The following is a 12831-nucleotide window of genomic DNA, read 5'->3' on the forward strand; positions in this document are numbered from 1 at the left end:
TACATCTCTTTAAAAAACCCAGCACATATATTTTGTTTCCCATGAATCAGCCTGAAGATTCCATGCATTTAAGATACATGTTCTAGTAAAGATAACCCTTGTGCATAGGGATTTAAATTGTATTCCAACATGTATCACATGCTGCCTGAAAACAAGGAACTAAGGCACCAATTATCTCGTGGCAGTGAGGGAGAAACTTTTGGAATAACATCAGGACACCAGCTCCGCGCAAGGCATGACGGATAGAAGCAACAACCAAGACAGACATAATATTTCACAAGGACAGGAAGAAACAACATGGACAGAATAAATGTCATACACAGGAAGAACAAGGATACAGTATGAGATCTTCTCTTGTAGACTTATAAATCATTAAATGCGTCAATACGAGTAAAAGTTATAAATATTGCAGCTATTGTATAAGGGATTACTATTGTGACTGGAATGTAGTTGAAATAAGATTTTGGACTGCAGAAATAAAGTAAATCATCAAACCATCAATTCTAGCACGTGGGGTGCCACCTAAATTATGTAATTTGGTATCTGAATGATTGACATTGGGAATTGTATTGTCATTTGGCATTGATATAATGAGGCTATTATTGGATTATTGTAATTGAAAACTAATAAAAATCATTATCACAATTATTCTCGTGGCAGTCTCTCTCTCTCGTCTGCTGCCAAGAGAGATAAGAGAGCTGCAGTTCTTTCAGCTTTCCTAGCAGGTGCCACGCTGCCTTACCGGATGAAATATAGAATTATAGACCAACCATTGGACATACTTTCCCGTAATGAGCCAATGGCAAACAAAGAAGCGTTGTTCCTGTGAGCAGTCCAAATAGAACGCGTTTCCCCTCCCCACTCCGTCTCCCTCCCTCTATTTCGTTTTCTGAGCCACCTGCTTTCATTCACAGCCCAATGAAAGCTCCAGTACGTACTATATCTGAGAAGTGCTGAAGGAAAGGATAATTTAGCCAAGATGCAACCTTAGTTTCTTGCACGGAGCAGACGAGGTCCCAGCCAATAGAGGAAGCCACCGTCGGCGCGGAACGGACCAATGGGAAGGGCAACTTTGGAGCGCGTGCGGGTGGGGGGAGTGCGAGTAAGAGTCTATGGGGCGGGGATTGTACGCGGCTGAGTGGGCTGCGGCTAAGCAGGGGGCGGGGGCTGGGCAGCCGGTCTTCAATCAGGTAAAGGGAGGAGCTTGAAGGACTGCTGCAACCGCGAACGGGGATGGAGATCTGAACGACGAGTAGGCGGGCCTTACAGGCCGCCCCTCCCCCTCCTCCCCCGGCTTGCCGGTCAGTCAGGTGCCTCAGGATGCGCGGTTGGTGCTTCAGCCTGTGGTGGAGCCGACGACGGCTGAGAGAGACGCGGCTCTGGCGGGGAGGCCGGGTGTCGCCGCCGCCGCCGCCGCCGCCGCCGCCTCGTCACCGCGGGCTGAGGAGGCGCTTCTTCTCGGCTCCGGGCCCAGGCGCCCCCTCAGGGTCGTACCTGCCGCCGGCAGCCGCATGAGCTCTCGGCGGCTCCTCCCGCGGGCAGCGCCTCCCCCCTTATGGAGGAGCCGCTCCCTCGTCGCCCTCCTCCTCCTCCTCCTCCTCTCCCCGCATGGAGCCTTTCGCAGCCCGCAGCCCGCGCCTCCCTGCTCATCCGCCGCGGACGGCGGACGGAGCGGACGGCGAAGAGGATGAGGGCGCGGCGGCGGCGGCGGCCACGGCCAGCTGGAGGACGGCGACGTCGGGAGCGGCCTCGTGCGATGGCGGCGGCGGCGGCGGCCTGCTGTGGACGGCCGTGTTCGAGTACGAGGCGTGCGGCGAGGACGAGCTGAGCCTCCGCCCGGGCGACGTGGTGCAGGTGCTCTCGCAGGACTCGCAGGTGTCCGGAGACGAAGGCTGGTGGACCGGCCAGCTCGACCAGCGCGTCGGCATCTTCCCCAGCAACTACGTGACCAGCAGCTGCAGCAGCAGCAGCCGCCTCTGCCTCCGCCAGGGGGGCGCCGCCGAGCTCCAGGCCCGCTACTCGCAGACGCCCGCCATACAGTGTAGGAGAGGGAAGGCGGGAGGAGAAGAGGAGGGCATGGCGGGGGGGGGGAGGGGGAGAAGCCAACAGTGCTTATCCCTTAATTCCTTTAGGCCCCTGTTTCCTGGGAGAGGCTGGACTCCCAGCTGCAGGGGCTCCCTGCTGCAGACGACCCTTCAGCGTTAGAAGACGAGGTGGCTTGAGTTTTCGACCTGTGCCATCTGTATAAGCTGCATGTTGGTTAATTAAGTGGGATTTTTAGTTCATTTTGATCGATTGTGGGATCTTTACCTAGAGGTGGCGGTTTTCCCTGTACCTACTTTTTTTACCTCTCCCCGTTTAACGAAACAGCAAGGATGCGGACTTGCCAATATACCTTGCTGCTTGGAGAGGTAGGGAAGGAAGGGGCGTGGCACTGGGCGCTGGGTTATATTTATCCTGCCACTGCTTTTTCTGTCTCAGCTTTGCTCTCAACACCAGTGAAGAGCTCTTCTGTTCTGCCCCTTCTCATCTGGGTTTCTTAATAAGCTAATTAAACACCAGGCTGCTTCAGGTCAGATGAATGTTATTCAGTCTCATGGTATTTTCATTGTAACCTGGTGATAGAACCAGGACAGCTTTCAGTACTGTCATCTGTTACTGAATGAGTGTATGTGTGTGCTTACCTTATAGTTCATGAAAACAAAAGTTGTCTTTCCTCTCAGTAGAGATGAAAACTATAGAATGTAGCTGCATTTCCCATCTGTCCAGCTGACTATTCTTCTTTATTGTCAGACATCTTGTTATGTCCAGAGTGTGTTTCTCTATTTTCAAATTCATCACAATGTGATTCATTCTCCACATTCTACTCTTACTTTTGCTAATTACATATTTTTAAAGTAACTTGTTCTGAAGGAGTTAAGAAATGCATAGCCTAAAGTTCAGTGCTAGGTGAAGGCAGAGAAAACACATTTTGGGAGTATATGAGGAAGATACATTACTTCTTACAATGAAGCTGCAAAGAGACTGCAACTTCCTGTATCTTTGGGTATGTCCTGTCTTGTAGGCCTTCCTTTTTTCTCACCGCTACACATGGATATACTTCTAAATCTAACCCATTGCTCACAGTTCTTCTGCATCAGCTGCCTTCAAGTGGGCTTGTTTTGAGGATGTCTTCCTTCTGTCGATATTGATGTTGCACTGCTCTCCTTGCATGCAAGCGGATGCAAAGGAATTGAAGCACAAACTTATGCAGGACTGTGACTTTTATTCTATTGTATGAAACTATATTTGAAATATTAGTATTTCATTATAAACATATTGTGGGCAAGGGATTGTAAGACTTTGTTTCTTCCTTTTGGGGTTTAATCTATAAATTATTCATGGCCAGGGATTGGTGTTTCTTTCTAGGAGGTAGGAAAGGAATAGGACAGATTATCACTGATGTATTTGGATCAGGAAACCAGGCAATTAGCAGCAGCATAGTTCCTGTAACTGCTATGACAAACTGCATATGAGACTTTTTCTGTCTTAGAAGATGTTAGAGAGGGAAAACATACAACACAGCCTTACCTAGTGGTTCAGAGGCCCATCTCTCTTGACTTGTTCATGCAATCTGCTCAGTGCTCACCTGTTAAAAGTTGACCTGGTTATATACCTTGGTCTTTACTTTAGAGACAAGGGCTTGAATTGGTTTGTCATTTGAGTACTTGTTTGCAAGTAACTGCTTCTTGCCACTGGTGAAAGGCAAGTTATGAGGGCATAGTGTCTCTTAAACATTACATTTCTTACTGACTTAATATGTATTTAAACTATATCTTTTTATACATACTATTTTGCAAAGTAACTGAGATGGTGTGTGCTAGGCTTTTTGCACCTACATCTCCCCCCCCCCCCCGCAAAAAAGCAGCATGTTTTATTTTCAGACTCTATTTGCATTTGAGGCAGGGTAAATCATGCATTAGTGGTTAGAGAGCACTTCAGAACACAAAAACAGCAAGGTTACATTAGAATGTTAAGAATACCGGCTGCCGTGTTAACAACCGTTTGTATCATTAAAGGAGCTGTCCCTTCAGCACTGTTTGGTTTAGATCCTCAGTTTCCCTCTAAGAATGCTCAAGAGATGTTTAGTGTGCATCTTACAGCAAACATTCCACTCCCAGGGCCCAAATTATGGAGGCCCACCAGTCCCAAAATAGGGGTACAGGGGCGGAGCCAATAAGAAAGTGGAGGTGGAGATTGTCAGCCAATCATGTCAGTCACTGATACAATTTTCTATTAATGCTTCATTTCTCTTTGGAAATTGCTAAATTCTTTACTACAGCAGTTTCCTTGCTATAGGGAGTTCCATAGTTCAGCTTTCCTCAAGCTAAGCACAGGCTTTGGCTCTGGAGGTATCATGACTCACTCTTCCCCTTTTAGCCAGAAGTTGCTGATCCAGAAGTTTCAAGTAGTGAATAATTCATCTATCCCCCCCCCCCGGTATATCTCTAAAAACATTTTATTTCTTCCATATTTTCCTTTCAAACTTGTATCCTGTACCCACTTCCAAATTGCCAATTTATTTCATCCTTCCTCCTCTTTTCAATACTTTCTCCTATGACATCTTTCCTCTCATTCCCTTCCTCTCTATTTCCCAGATTACTACACTACTACTTTTATAGCTGATGCTGCTAGCATCTGCACAGCCAAATGGCTCAAACTCCCAAGACAGTAGAAAAGACTACTGCATGATGGGGGTAGGTCGTACTGCTGAGGGCCAGTAGTGGTCCTTGGCCTACAGTTTGAGAAATTCTCCCATGGTATGTCACATCAAAGTATTACTCAATGTAATAGAGCTTCTCACTACTCCTGAAATAGCTCACCAAAGGACTTAATGTAATTTCAAGCACTTTTAAGTAGGGAATTCAGAACTGTATTTCCTGCTGTCTGTCAGGCATTATGACACACTTCGACTTCCTTTTCCCTAAGTGAAGAAAGTATGTGAGTTGGCAATAATGTTTCCTGGTACTGGCATGCAGATTTCCTGTTTTTCTCTCAACATAAATTTCCTGAGTGGCTTTGTATTTTAAGTTTCAGAACTCTTTTAGTGAGTCTTTAGTAGTGATGACTCCTAGTCAGATGGGTTACAATAGGTTTCATGTAATTGACCAACCTTCAAAAGAGATGCGTGCTAGTCCTGTGTAGTCTGAGTGCTATAGCCTTAAGGCCTGTGTTCTGTCCTCCACATCTTACAGGGTGGAGGTAGATGTAGACTTCAGCATGTGGATAGATTCATGCAAGGGGAGTTGATCCTTCAAGCATAAAGGTCCCAAACTATTAAAACATTAGAGGTAGTCTGAATTGTGGCCAGAAACAAATTGGGAATTAATGCAGTTGATACAACACTGGTGTAATGGTACCAGGCTCCAAGGGCAGCACTTCATAAAATTCATTGCAGTAGTCTAACCTGAAAATAACCAGCCTTGAACCTCAGGTGGGAGGCGAGTTAAAATATAAACAAATTGTTCATAATACTGCTGCCTTTTCTGGGGAGGTCTTACCATACTGGTCATAGTTTTATTGCAGTATATGTACTATATCATGCCATTAAATATGAGTACTGATTCCAATAGGTTACGTGTGGCACTTACCCAGTTAAAGAAAATGTAAAATGTTCTGTCTATTTGGCACACTTGAATTAGGCTGCTGGCAGCTGTACATTTTTATAGTCGATGCTTCTCATATGAAAAGAGTAGTACAGGGTAAACTAAAGTAGTAAAGAATAGTAAAAGGAGATGTCTGCCTTTACAAAAAACTTCATTGCTATAACAATTGTTTATATTGATGGAAATAACTACATGTTAAGCACAAGCAAAGAAAAGTTGAAATACATTTTGTTTTCTTTTATATGTTTGTAGCTACCTGTGAAACATGTGTGTATCTTTTTAGCAATGAAACATTGTATTTTTGCTGAATATATCCAACTTTATAATTCAAGCCACCAATAAAACTTTATTATAAAATGACCTAAAATAGGTATATAGAATTGTTGCTTACAACAAAATTGTGTAGGGCATTTTAATGATACTACCTTGGTACAATTTTTCCAGACAAGTTCTGATAGCAGTAAGAACTTAAGAATTTGTTGACACAAGCCGAAACTGTTACATTTAAATGGCAGAATAATATTGTTTAAGGCAAGGAATAATGCTGAAGCTATCTACTGACAATATTTTAAATTCTAAAATAACTTATATTTCTTTGTTTCTCCATTTATAGTACGGGAGATTGACTTCTCTGAGCTGGTTCTGGAGGAAATCATTGGAATTGGAGGCTTTGGGAAGGTCTATCGTGCAATTTGGCTTGGAGAAGAAGTTGCCGTCAAGGCAGCTCGGTATGATCCAGATGAAGACATCAGTGAGGCTATTGAGAATGTCCATCAAGAAGCCAAGCTCTTTGCCATGCTAAAACACCCCAACATAATTGCACTTAAAGGCGTATGTCTAAAGGAACCTAACCTTTGCTTAATCATGGAGTTTGCCCGTGGAGGGTCACTGAATAGGGTGCTGTCTGGTAAAAGAATCCCACCAGACATACTAGTGAATTGGGCTGTCCAGATTGCTGGAGGAATGAACTATCTGCATGATGAAGCAATTGTTCCTATTATACACCGGGATCTGAAGTCCAGCAACAGTAAGTGGGGGGTATAGCGGGTGTGATGTTGGGACTTGGAGAAGTGGACAGCATAGATAAAATGTTAGCAACTTGAAATATATTCCAGCCACATAAGCTTGAGGACAAAATTGATGAGTAGGCTAGAATGAAAGGCAGGGGCATGAAAGTTTTCCATGAGACTTACTCTTAAGAGAGCCAGTGGTGTAGTGGCTAGACAGATGGATTGGGGAGGCCCAGATTCAAATCCCTATTCAGCCATTAATCCTACTGTATGGTATTGGACCAGTCATTGTGTCGTGGCCTGAACTACCTCCCAGAGGAGTTAAATTAAAGCACAGAGAACTATGTATGCCAAACTATGCGAGCTAATTGGAGAAATGATGGGATATAATAAACAAATAAGGAACTGCTAATGAACAAAAAGCGAATGGCAAGAAAACAGTGTGGTGTAGTGGTTAGGAGCAGTAGATTCTTAATCTGGAGAACCGGGTTCGTGTCTCCGCTCCTCCACATGCAGCTGCCGGGTGACCTTGGGCTAGTCACACTTCTCTGAAGTCTCTCAGCCCCACTCACCTCACAGAATGTTTGTTGTGGGGGAGGAAGGGAAAGGAGAATGTTAGCCGCTTTGAGACTCCTTCGGGTAGTGATAAAGTGGGATATCAAATCCAAACTACTACTACTACTACTACTACTACTACTACTACTACTACTTCTTCTTCTTCTTCTTCTTCTTCTTCTTCTTCTTCTTCTTCTTCTTCTTCTTCTTCTTCTTCTTTAGAGGAAGGATGGGGAACCTTTCTGATTATGAGGGTTGTCTCCCCAGGGGAGAACTCTTGGGAGTTATAATGGATGGGGTTGGAGTCAGCAATTGGCGAGGTCATAGATAAAGTGGGTTTGGCCAGAACTGGTGATGAGCCATGTATTTTTTGTCTTTCTCTTCTTCCCTTTCTCCTCTTACCTAGCAGCTGAAAAACCTCATTCACTGTAATTAGGCTTAGATAAAATACTTTGCCGCTCATGTGAAGGTTAACTTAAGCCCAGCTGCTGATTGGGGCTAGGGAAGGGAGCTGAGATGGGGAGGCTATAGGATAATTCCTAAGGTATTTCATGACACAGTGCATGCCAGTGTGGTTAAGAGCGGTAGTCTCATAATCTGGGGAACGGGGTTTGTGTCTCCGCTCCTCCACATGCAGCTGCTTGGTGACCTTGGGTCAGTCACACTTCCCTGAAGTCTCTCAGCCCCACTCACCTCACAGAGTGTTTGTTGTGGGGGAGGAAGGGAAAGGAGAATGTTAGCTGCTTTAAGACTCCTTTGGGTAGTGATAAAGCGGGATATCAAATCCAAACTCCTCCTCTTTTTCTTCTTCTTCTTCTGATAACACTAAGGTTGCGGATACGATTCCCATATGGGACACCTGCATATTTCTACATTGCAGAGGGCTGGTCTAGATGTTCTGCAGGGTCCCGTCCAACTCTACAGTTCTATGATTCTATGACGCTTCTGGCCTAATGGTTCCTTTCCCCTAGTTTAGAGAACAGCCTTCTCCTAGAAGTTTATTTTTTGTATTGAAGATTTTACCAACACAATTGTGAATTCCTTTCTCGCTCTTTCTTTTAAGGCACTGTTGCCAGTTGTCATCTCTGGTATGTTAAGAGAAACTTGTGACACTTAGAACAGAGTTGTGAAGGTGATGGAAGTTTAATTGCCCTTGCTTGTTTGGATGTCAAAAATGGTAGTGGCAAGAACATTGTGATGTAGATTGATTTCTCCCTCTTTTGTCTTTTCTCCTTCTGCCCCGTGTCTATGAGCATGAAGCATATCAGCAGTCTTGGAGTCCAGACTTCAAGACTTCTATTACCTATGAAGTCTTTGAACCTTGAAGACAGTTCTGTAATTTACCACTTTTCTCGTCACTTGGATCAAGAAAGAATGACTTCCCTTACTTTGACAACACAGTCATATATGCAGTTTTCTATAACACTGGGCTGCCGTATGAAAGCTGCAAGTACAGTGGTACCTCGGGTTACAGATGCTTCAGGTTACAGACTCCGCTAACCCAGAAATAGTACCTTGGGTTAAGAACTTTGCTTCAGGATGAGAAACAGAAATCGTGCGGTGGCAGCAGCGGGAGGCCCCATTAGCTAAAGTGGTACCTCACGTTAAGAACAGTTTCAGGTTAAGAATGGACCTCCGGAACGAATTAAGTTCTTAACCAGAGGTACCACTATACTGGTGTACTCCTGCTGCCAGTCTAGCCCATAGGATATTTCCAGAAGGTGGAGTGAGACTGGCAACAATAGAATGGTTAGGCAGCAGCTCTGGGTAGTTACTTAAGCCTTTTCTTTCATATCTGAATAAATCTGATTTGTAAAAAGCATCTTAGCAAATTACTCTTGAAATAAATGATGTAGAAAGGAGATTAATGTTATCTATATTATGGACCTGCTTTATTGTTTCCTGCTTGGCAGGGGGTTGGACTCGATGGCCCTTGTGGTCTCTTCCAACTCTATGATTCTATGACCTGAATTATGTATAGACTAAAAGTAAAACATTTGAAGCAGTTCCACATGTTTTGTTAAGTAACAGTTTCACAGGAGAGTTACTCTGATTAAATTCTCTATCTTAGAACTTCATGCATACTCTATCTGGATAATTTTCAATATGGGTCAGTATAGCAGCATTAATAAGTAACTGTTCCTCCCACATTAGAAAGATGGAATCAAGCATGTGGATGAGAGGGAATGTGTAACATTGAGAGTATGACACAAATTGGGATAGCCTCGTGAGACTCTTGGTGAGCAGGTATCCTAGATGTGGAGGAGAAAGCAAACAAACTTAATTTTGACTCCTTTTTTCCTCCTCTTTGGTATAGTATATCTAGGATGATAAAATTGATTTTGTTAGAACCCTCCTGTCATTTGTGTGTGCAACACCAGCTTCTCACTTAAATTTGTGAGGAGTTCTAGAAGTGAAGTTTGTTAACTGTGGAGAAAATAGACACTGCTGGCAGCCAATGTGTAACTAATTAAAAATAAACCTCTTAGCAAAGCTCCTCTCTGTCAGTTTCCAATACAATTAGCAGGATGCTAGCTGTCAGTGTGTGTTAAATCTCTTTGACCTTGGAAATAATTTTGTCTTAGAACCATTTAGGTATTTGTTGCTCCTTGTATTAAGGGGAGATCTACATGAACTAGTTAGTTCAGTGCTCAGATAAGTGCTTCATAAGATGTGTATACATTTTCACAACTTTGGATAAGAGATGTGACTAAATAACCTTTTTTTTGTAAAACTAGTTAGTTAAATATCTGTGAAATTCAACATCAAACTACAAAACATGACCAAATAGGTTTTCTAGCAAAGTATAGTAGGGCTACAACAGTTGTGCTCAGTAGCATTATTTTTGCCATATTACATGAAGTGAATGTGACAAATTTCACTACAAGCAAGAAGCTGTGACATGTCCTTATCCATAGTGTATAACAAAGCGGCCACATTTTTTTGTTTAAATCCAGTTTCTGTCCCTCATAGTTGCAAAGCAGACATCATACATTTTTTCAAAGTTCTCTGTCTTCGTTTTATTTTTCCACAGTACATGAATCTGGATATAGGAGTAAAAGTATCTTAAGGGCAACACTTTAGGAAAAATAATATCATTAGCTTTTTTTGGCAACTGATGTGAATCTTGGAGTACCAGGTAGTCTGGTTGGGAAGAAGTGTATAGGAAAAAGTTTAGGCACTTGTTTGCTACTTCTCACCTGCAAATAACTCTGTTTTGCTTTGCAATAACAAATTAGCTGCTGGGATTTTCATCCCAAATTTGTTTCTGAAGATGGGGTTCAGGCTCTTAAACAACCACTTTTGTGGTCACCTGCAGTAGGTAATGATTGTCATTAAGTTACAATGGGGATACACTAGGTAGGTAAGTGAGTAAGAGTTACTTCTGTGAATTCACTTGCAAAACTGGCATATTCCTGTTCTTAGTTCATAATTGGTTAAATGTGGGCTTTACTAATTTAGAACAAGTATGTCTCCAGTACTGTACAGTAGACCCACAACTTATGCAGGGGTTACGTTCTGGGGCTAGCACATAAACTTAAAATTGCATATAGTCAAACACATTGGGTGCAGTGGTGGGTGGGATTGCCAAAGTCTTTTTTTCCTGGACGTCCATCCCTTAAAAATATATATTATTTTTTGCTAGGCGTGTAAAGCTGAATGCGCACAGGTTAAAAGAGTGTAAGTTGTAGGTCTACTGTGTAAAGTGGCTGCCAAACTGGAATTTAACCTATATATTAAGCATTATTTTCCTCTTTGAAGTGTCTGATTAATCTCCATAGGAGTAATCAGAAATTGTTCTACCAAAGTAATTCCATCTGTTTAAGAACAGGTGAATAGGAGCTCTAATTTCTTTGCATACTGCTTTGGGAAGACTCCTCAACCTCTAATGCTTTCATATTGTTGCACAAAATCTTAATGTTTGAATTGCCATTTCTGAAATAGGATAGTTGAGGACCTTCTATACATGATAATTAGAGTGCATGTCTTTTAATATGTTGACAACTTTGTGTTTCATGGTAGCATATTGGCAGGCTGGTAGAGTAAGAATGTTGATGTAAAATTTTTAGGGCTACAGACTTAAGTATTGCAATAGAACAGTTGTGAACTTCCTTAGTTGTAAAATGAAATGCATACCTGATAAGCACAGGTAGAATTTGACAAATTGATAGCACCTGCCCTAAACAGTGCTCAGTTCCTGTTATTGTTTTAGTTCCTCATATTATTCAAGAAATAACAACAACAACAACAACAACAACAATTTATTTATACCCCGCCCTCCCCGGCCAGGGCTCGGCTCAGAGCTGCTAACACCAAATATGAATTACAATAAAACGTAATAGAAAACAACAAACAAACAGTTAATTAAAATACGGCTTAAAATACAGCTTAAAACACAGCTTATAATGCAGACATGTGCAAAGTCTGATTGGCACCCTACTTTACCAGTGAACTGGGGGCTATGAACCAGCCCAAAACTCAGTGAGGATGCAACCAGAGTTTTCGTTTTTAACCTACTTTGTGGCAATGATAGAGTTGAAAAACAGTTTTTCTCCACTACGTGCGTATTCTCAGAGCATTATCCATTGGAACTTTTCTAGGTGAAAGAACCCTCAGAGGTATGCTGTGACATGTTTGCTAAAGATTTTGAGGATAAAATTACTCATATCTATTTCTACTTGGTGACAGATAGTTCTGTAGCAAAGTTTAGGAAGGTGTCTGGAGCCCTACCTTGTATTATATTGAATGAATTTGGAGCCTAATTACCCAAGTTAATATGATGCTAATTGTGTGAATTCATTAAACACATAGCATAAAAAATGTAAATAATAGCCTTTGTGGGTAGCATAAGCAGCATCAGGAAGTGGGGAGTAAGAGCTTAATCATTGTAGAGGCAGCTTGATGTAGTGATTAGAATGTCATAATAGACTAGGGAGATCCTGATTCAGTTTTCTACTCAGCCATGGAGATTACTGAATGGTAAATTAGGCTGAGAGATATGGACTAATTTCATGGGGTTTTAGGATGAAATTTGGGTGAGGTTGGATGTATGCTGCCTTGAGCTCTTTGAAGGAAAGGTGGGATATAAAACAATGAAATGAATCCTTTCCCCTACCTGCCCTAGTCCCAGCATTGTTTCTACCAGTAGTGATTTCACCATTTTGAAAATATACATATTTTTCTATTTAAAGAAAGTGATTTTTATTGGTTCCACCCAGGAGGAAGGATTAAGCTATCCAGAGTCCTGATGCTTATCTTGAAGCCCTACATGGTTACAAGCATACCTAAAGAAATGCTTGCTTTCCATATATTGCCATTCTGCTGAAATAATAATCTGGCATCCTTCTCCAAGTGCCTCAGCCATCAAAACTGAGACAGAGGTGGCTTTCTACTCCATAATATTTTAGTTGGTCCTCCTATGATGATATTTTCTAACTGGCTCTGCTAGTTTTTCTAATAGCTTCATACCATTTTTACAGGAGTAAATATGCTTCATTGAAACTGCATTGAACTTGCTGCTACTCAGTATCCTCTGTCTGTCTTACTGCATGCATTCTGCTGACATCACTGCATGCAATTTACTATCTATTGCAATTCATTTTGGTGTTGTGTTTCAGCAA

The 12831-nt window shown here is 42.4% G+C and overlaps 1 protein-coding gene across 6 annotated transcripts in view; it reads left to right on the forward strand.

The window, feature by feature from the left end:
• The first annotated feature begins 1423 nt into the window (after nucleotides 1-1423).
• MAP3K9 (mitogen-activated protein kinase kinase kinase 9) overlaps nucleotides 1424-12831 on the forward strand; it is a 95648-nt gene continuing 84240 nt past the window's right edge. For all 6 annotated transcript variants that reach the window (XM_081881387.1, XM_081881388.1, XM_081881391.1 and 3 more), the window contains exons 1-2: nucleotides 1424-2041; nucleotides 6259-6672. In XM_081881387.1, the coding sequence (XP_081737513.1) occupies nucleotides 1609-2041; nucleotides 6259-6672 (847 nt within the window). In that variant the 5' untranslated portion in view covers nucleotides 1424-1608. The remainder of the gene's footprint in view (nucleotides 2042-6258; nucleotides 6673-12831) is intronic.

This window comes from Podarcis erhardii, assembly GCF_964252035.2.
Source record: "Podarcis erhardii genome assembly, chromosome: 1".
Classification (NCBI taxonomy): Eukaryota; Metazoa; Chordata; class Lepidosauria; order Squamata; family Lacertidae; genus Podarcis; species Podarcis erhardii.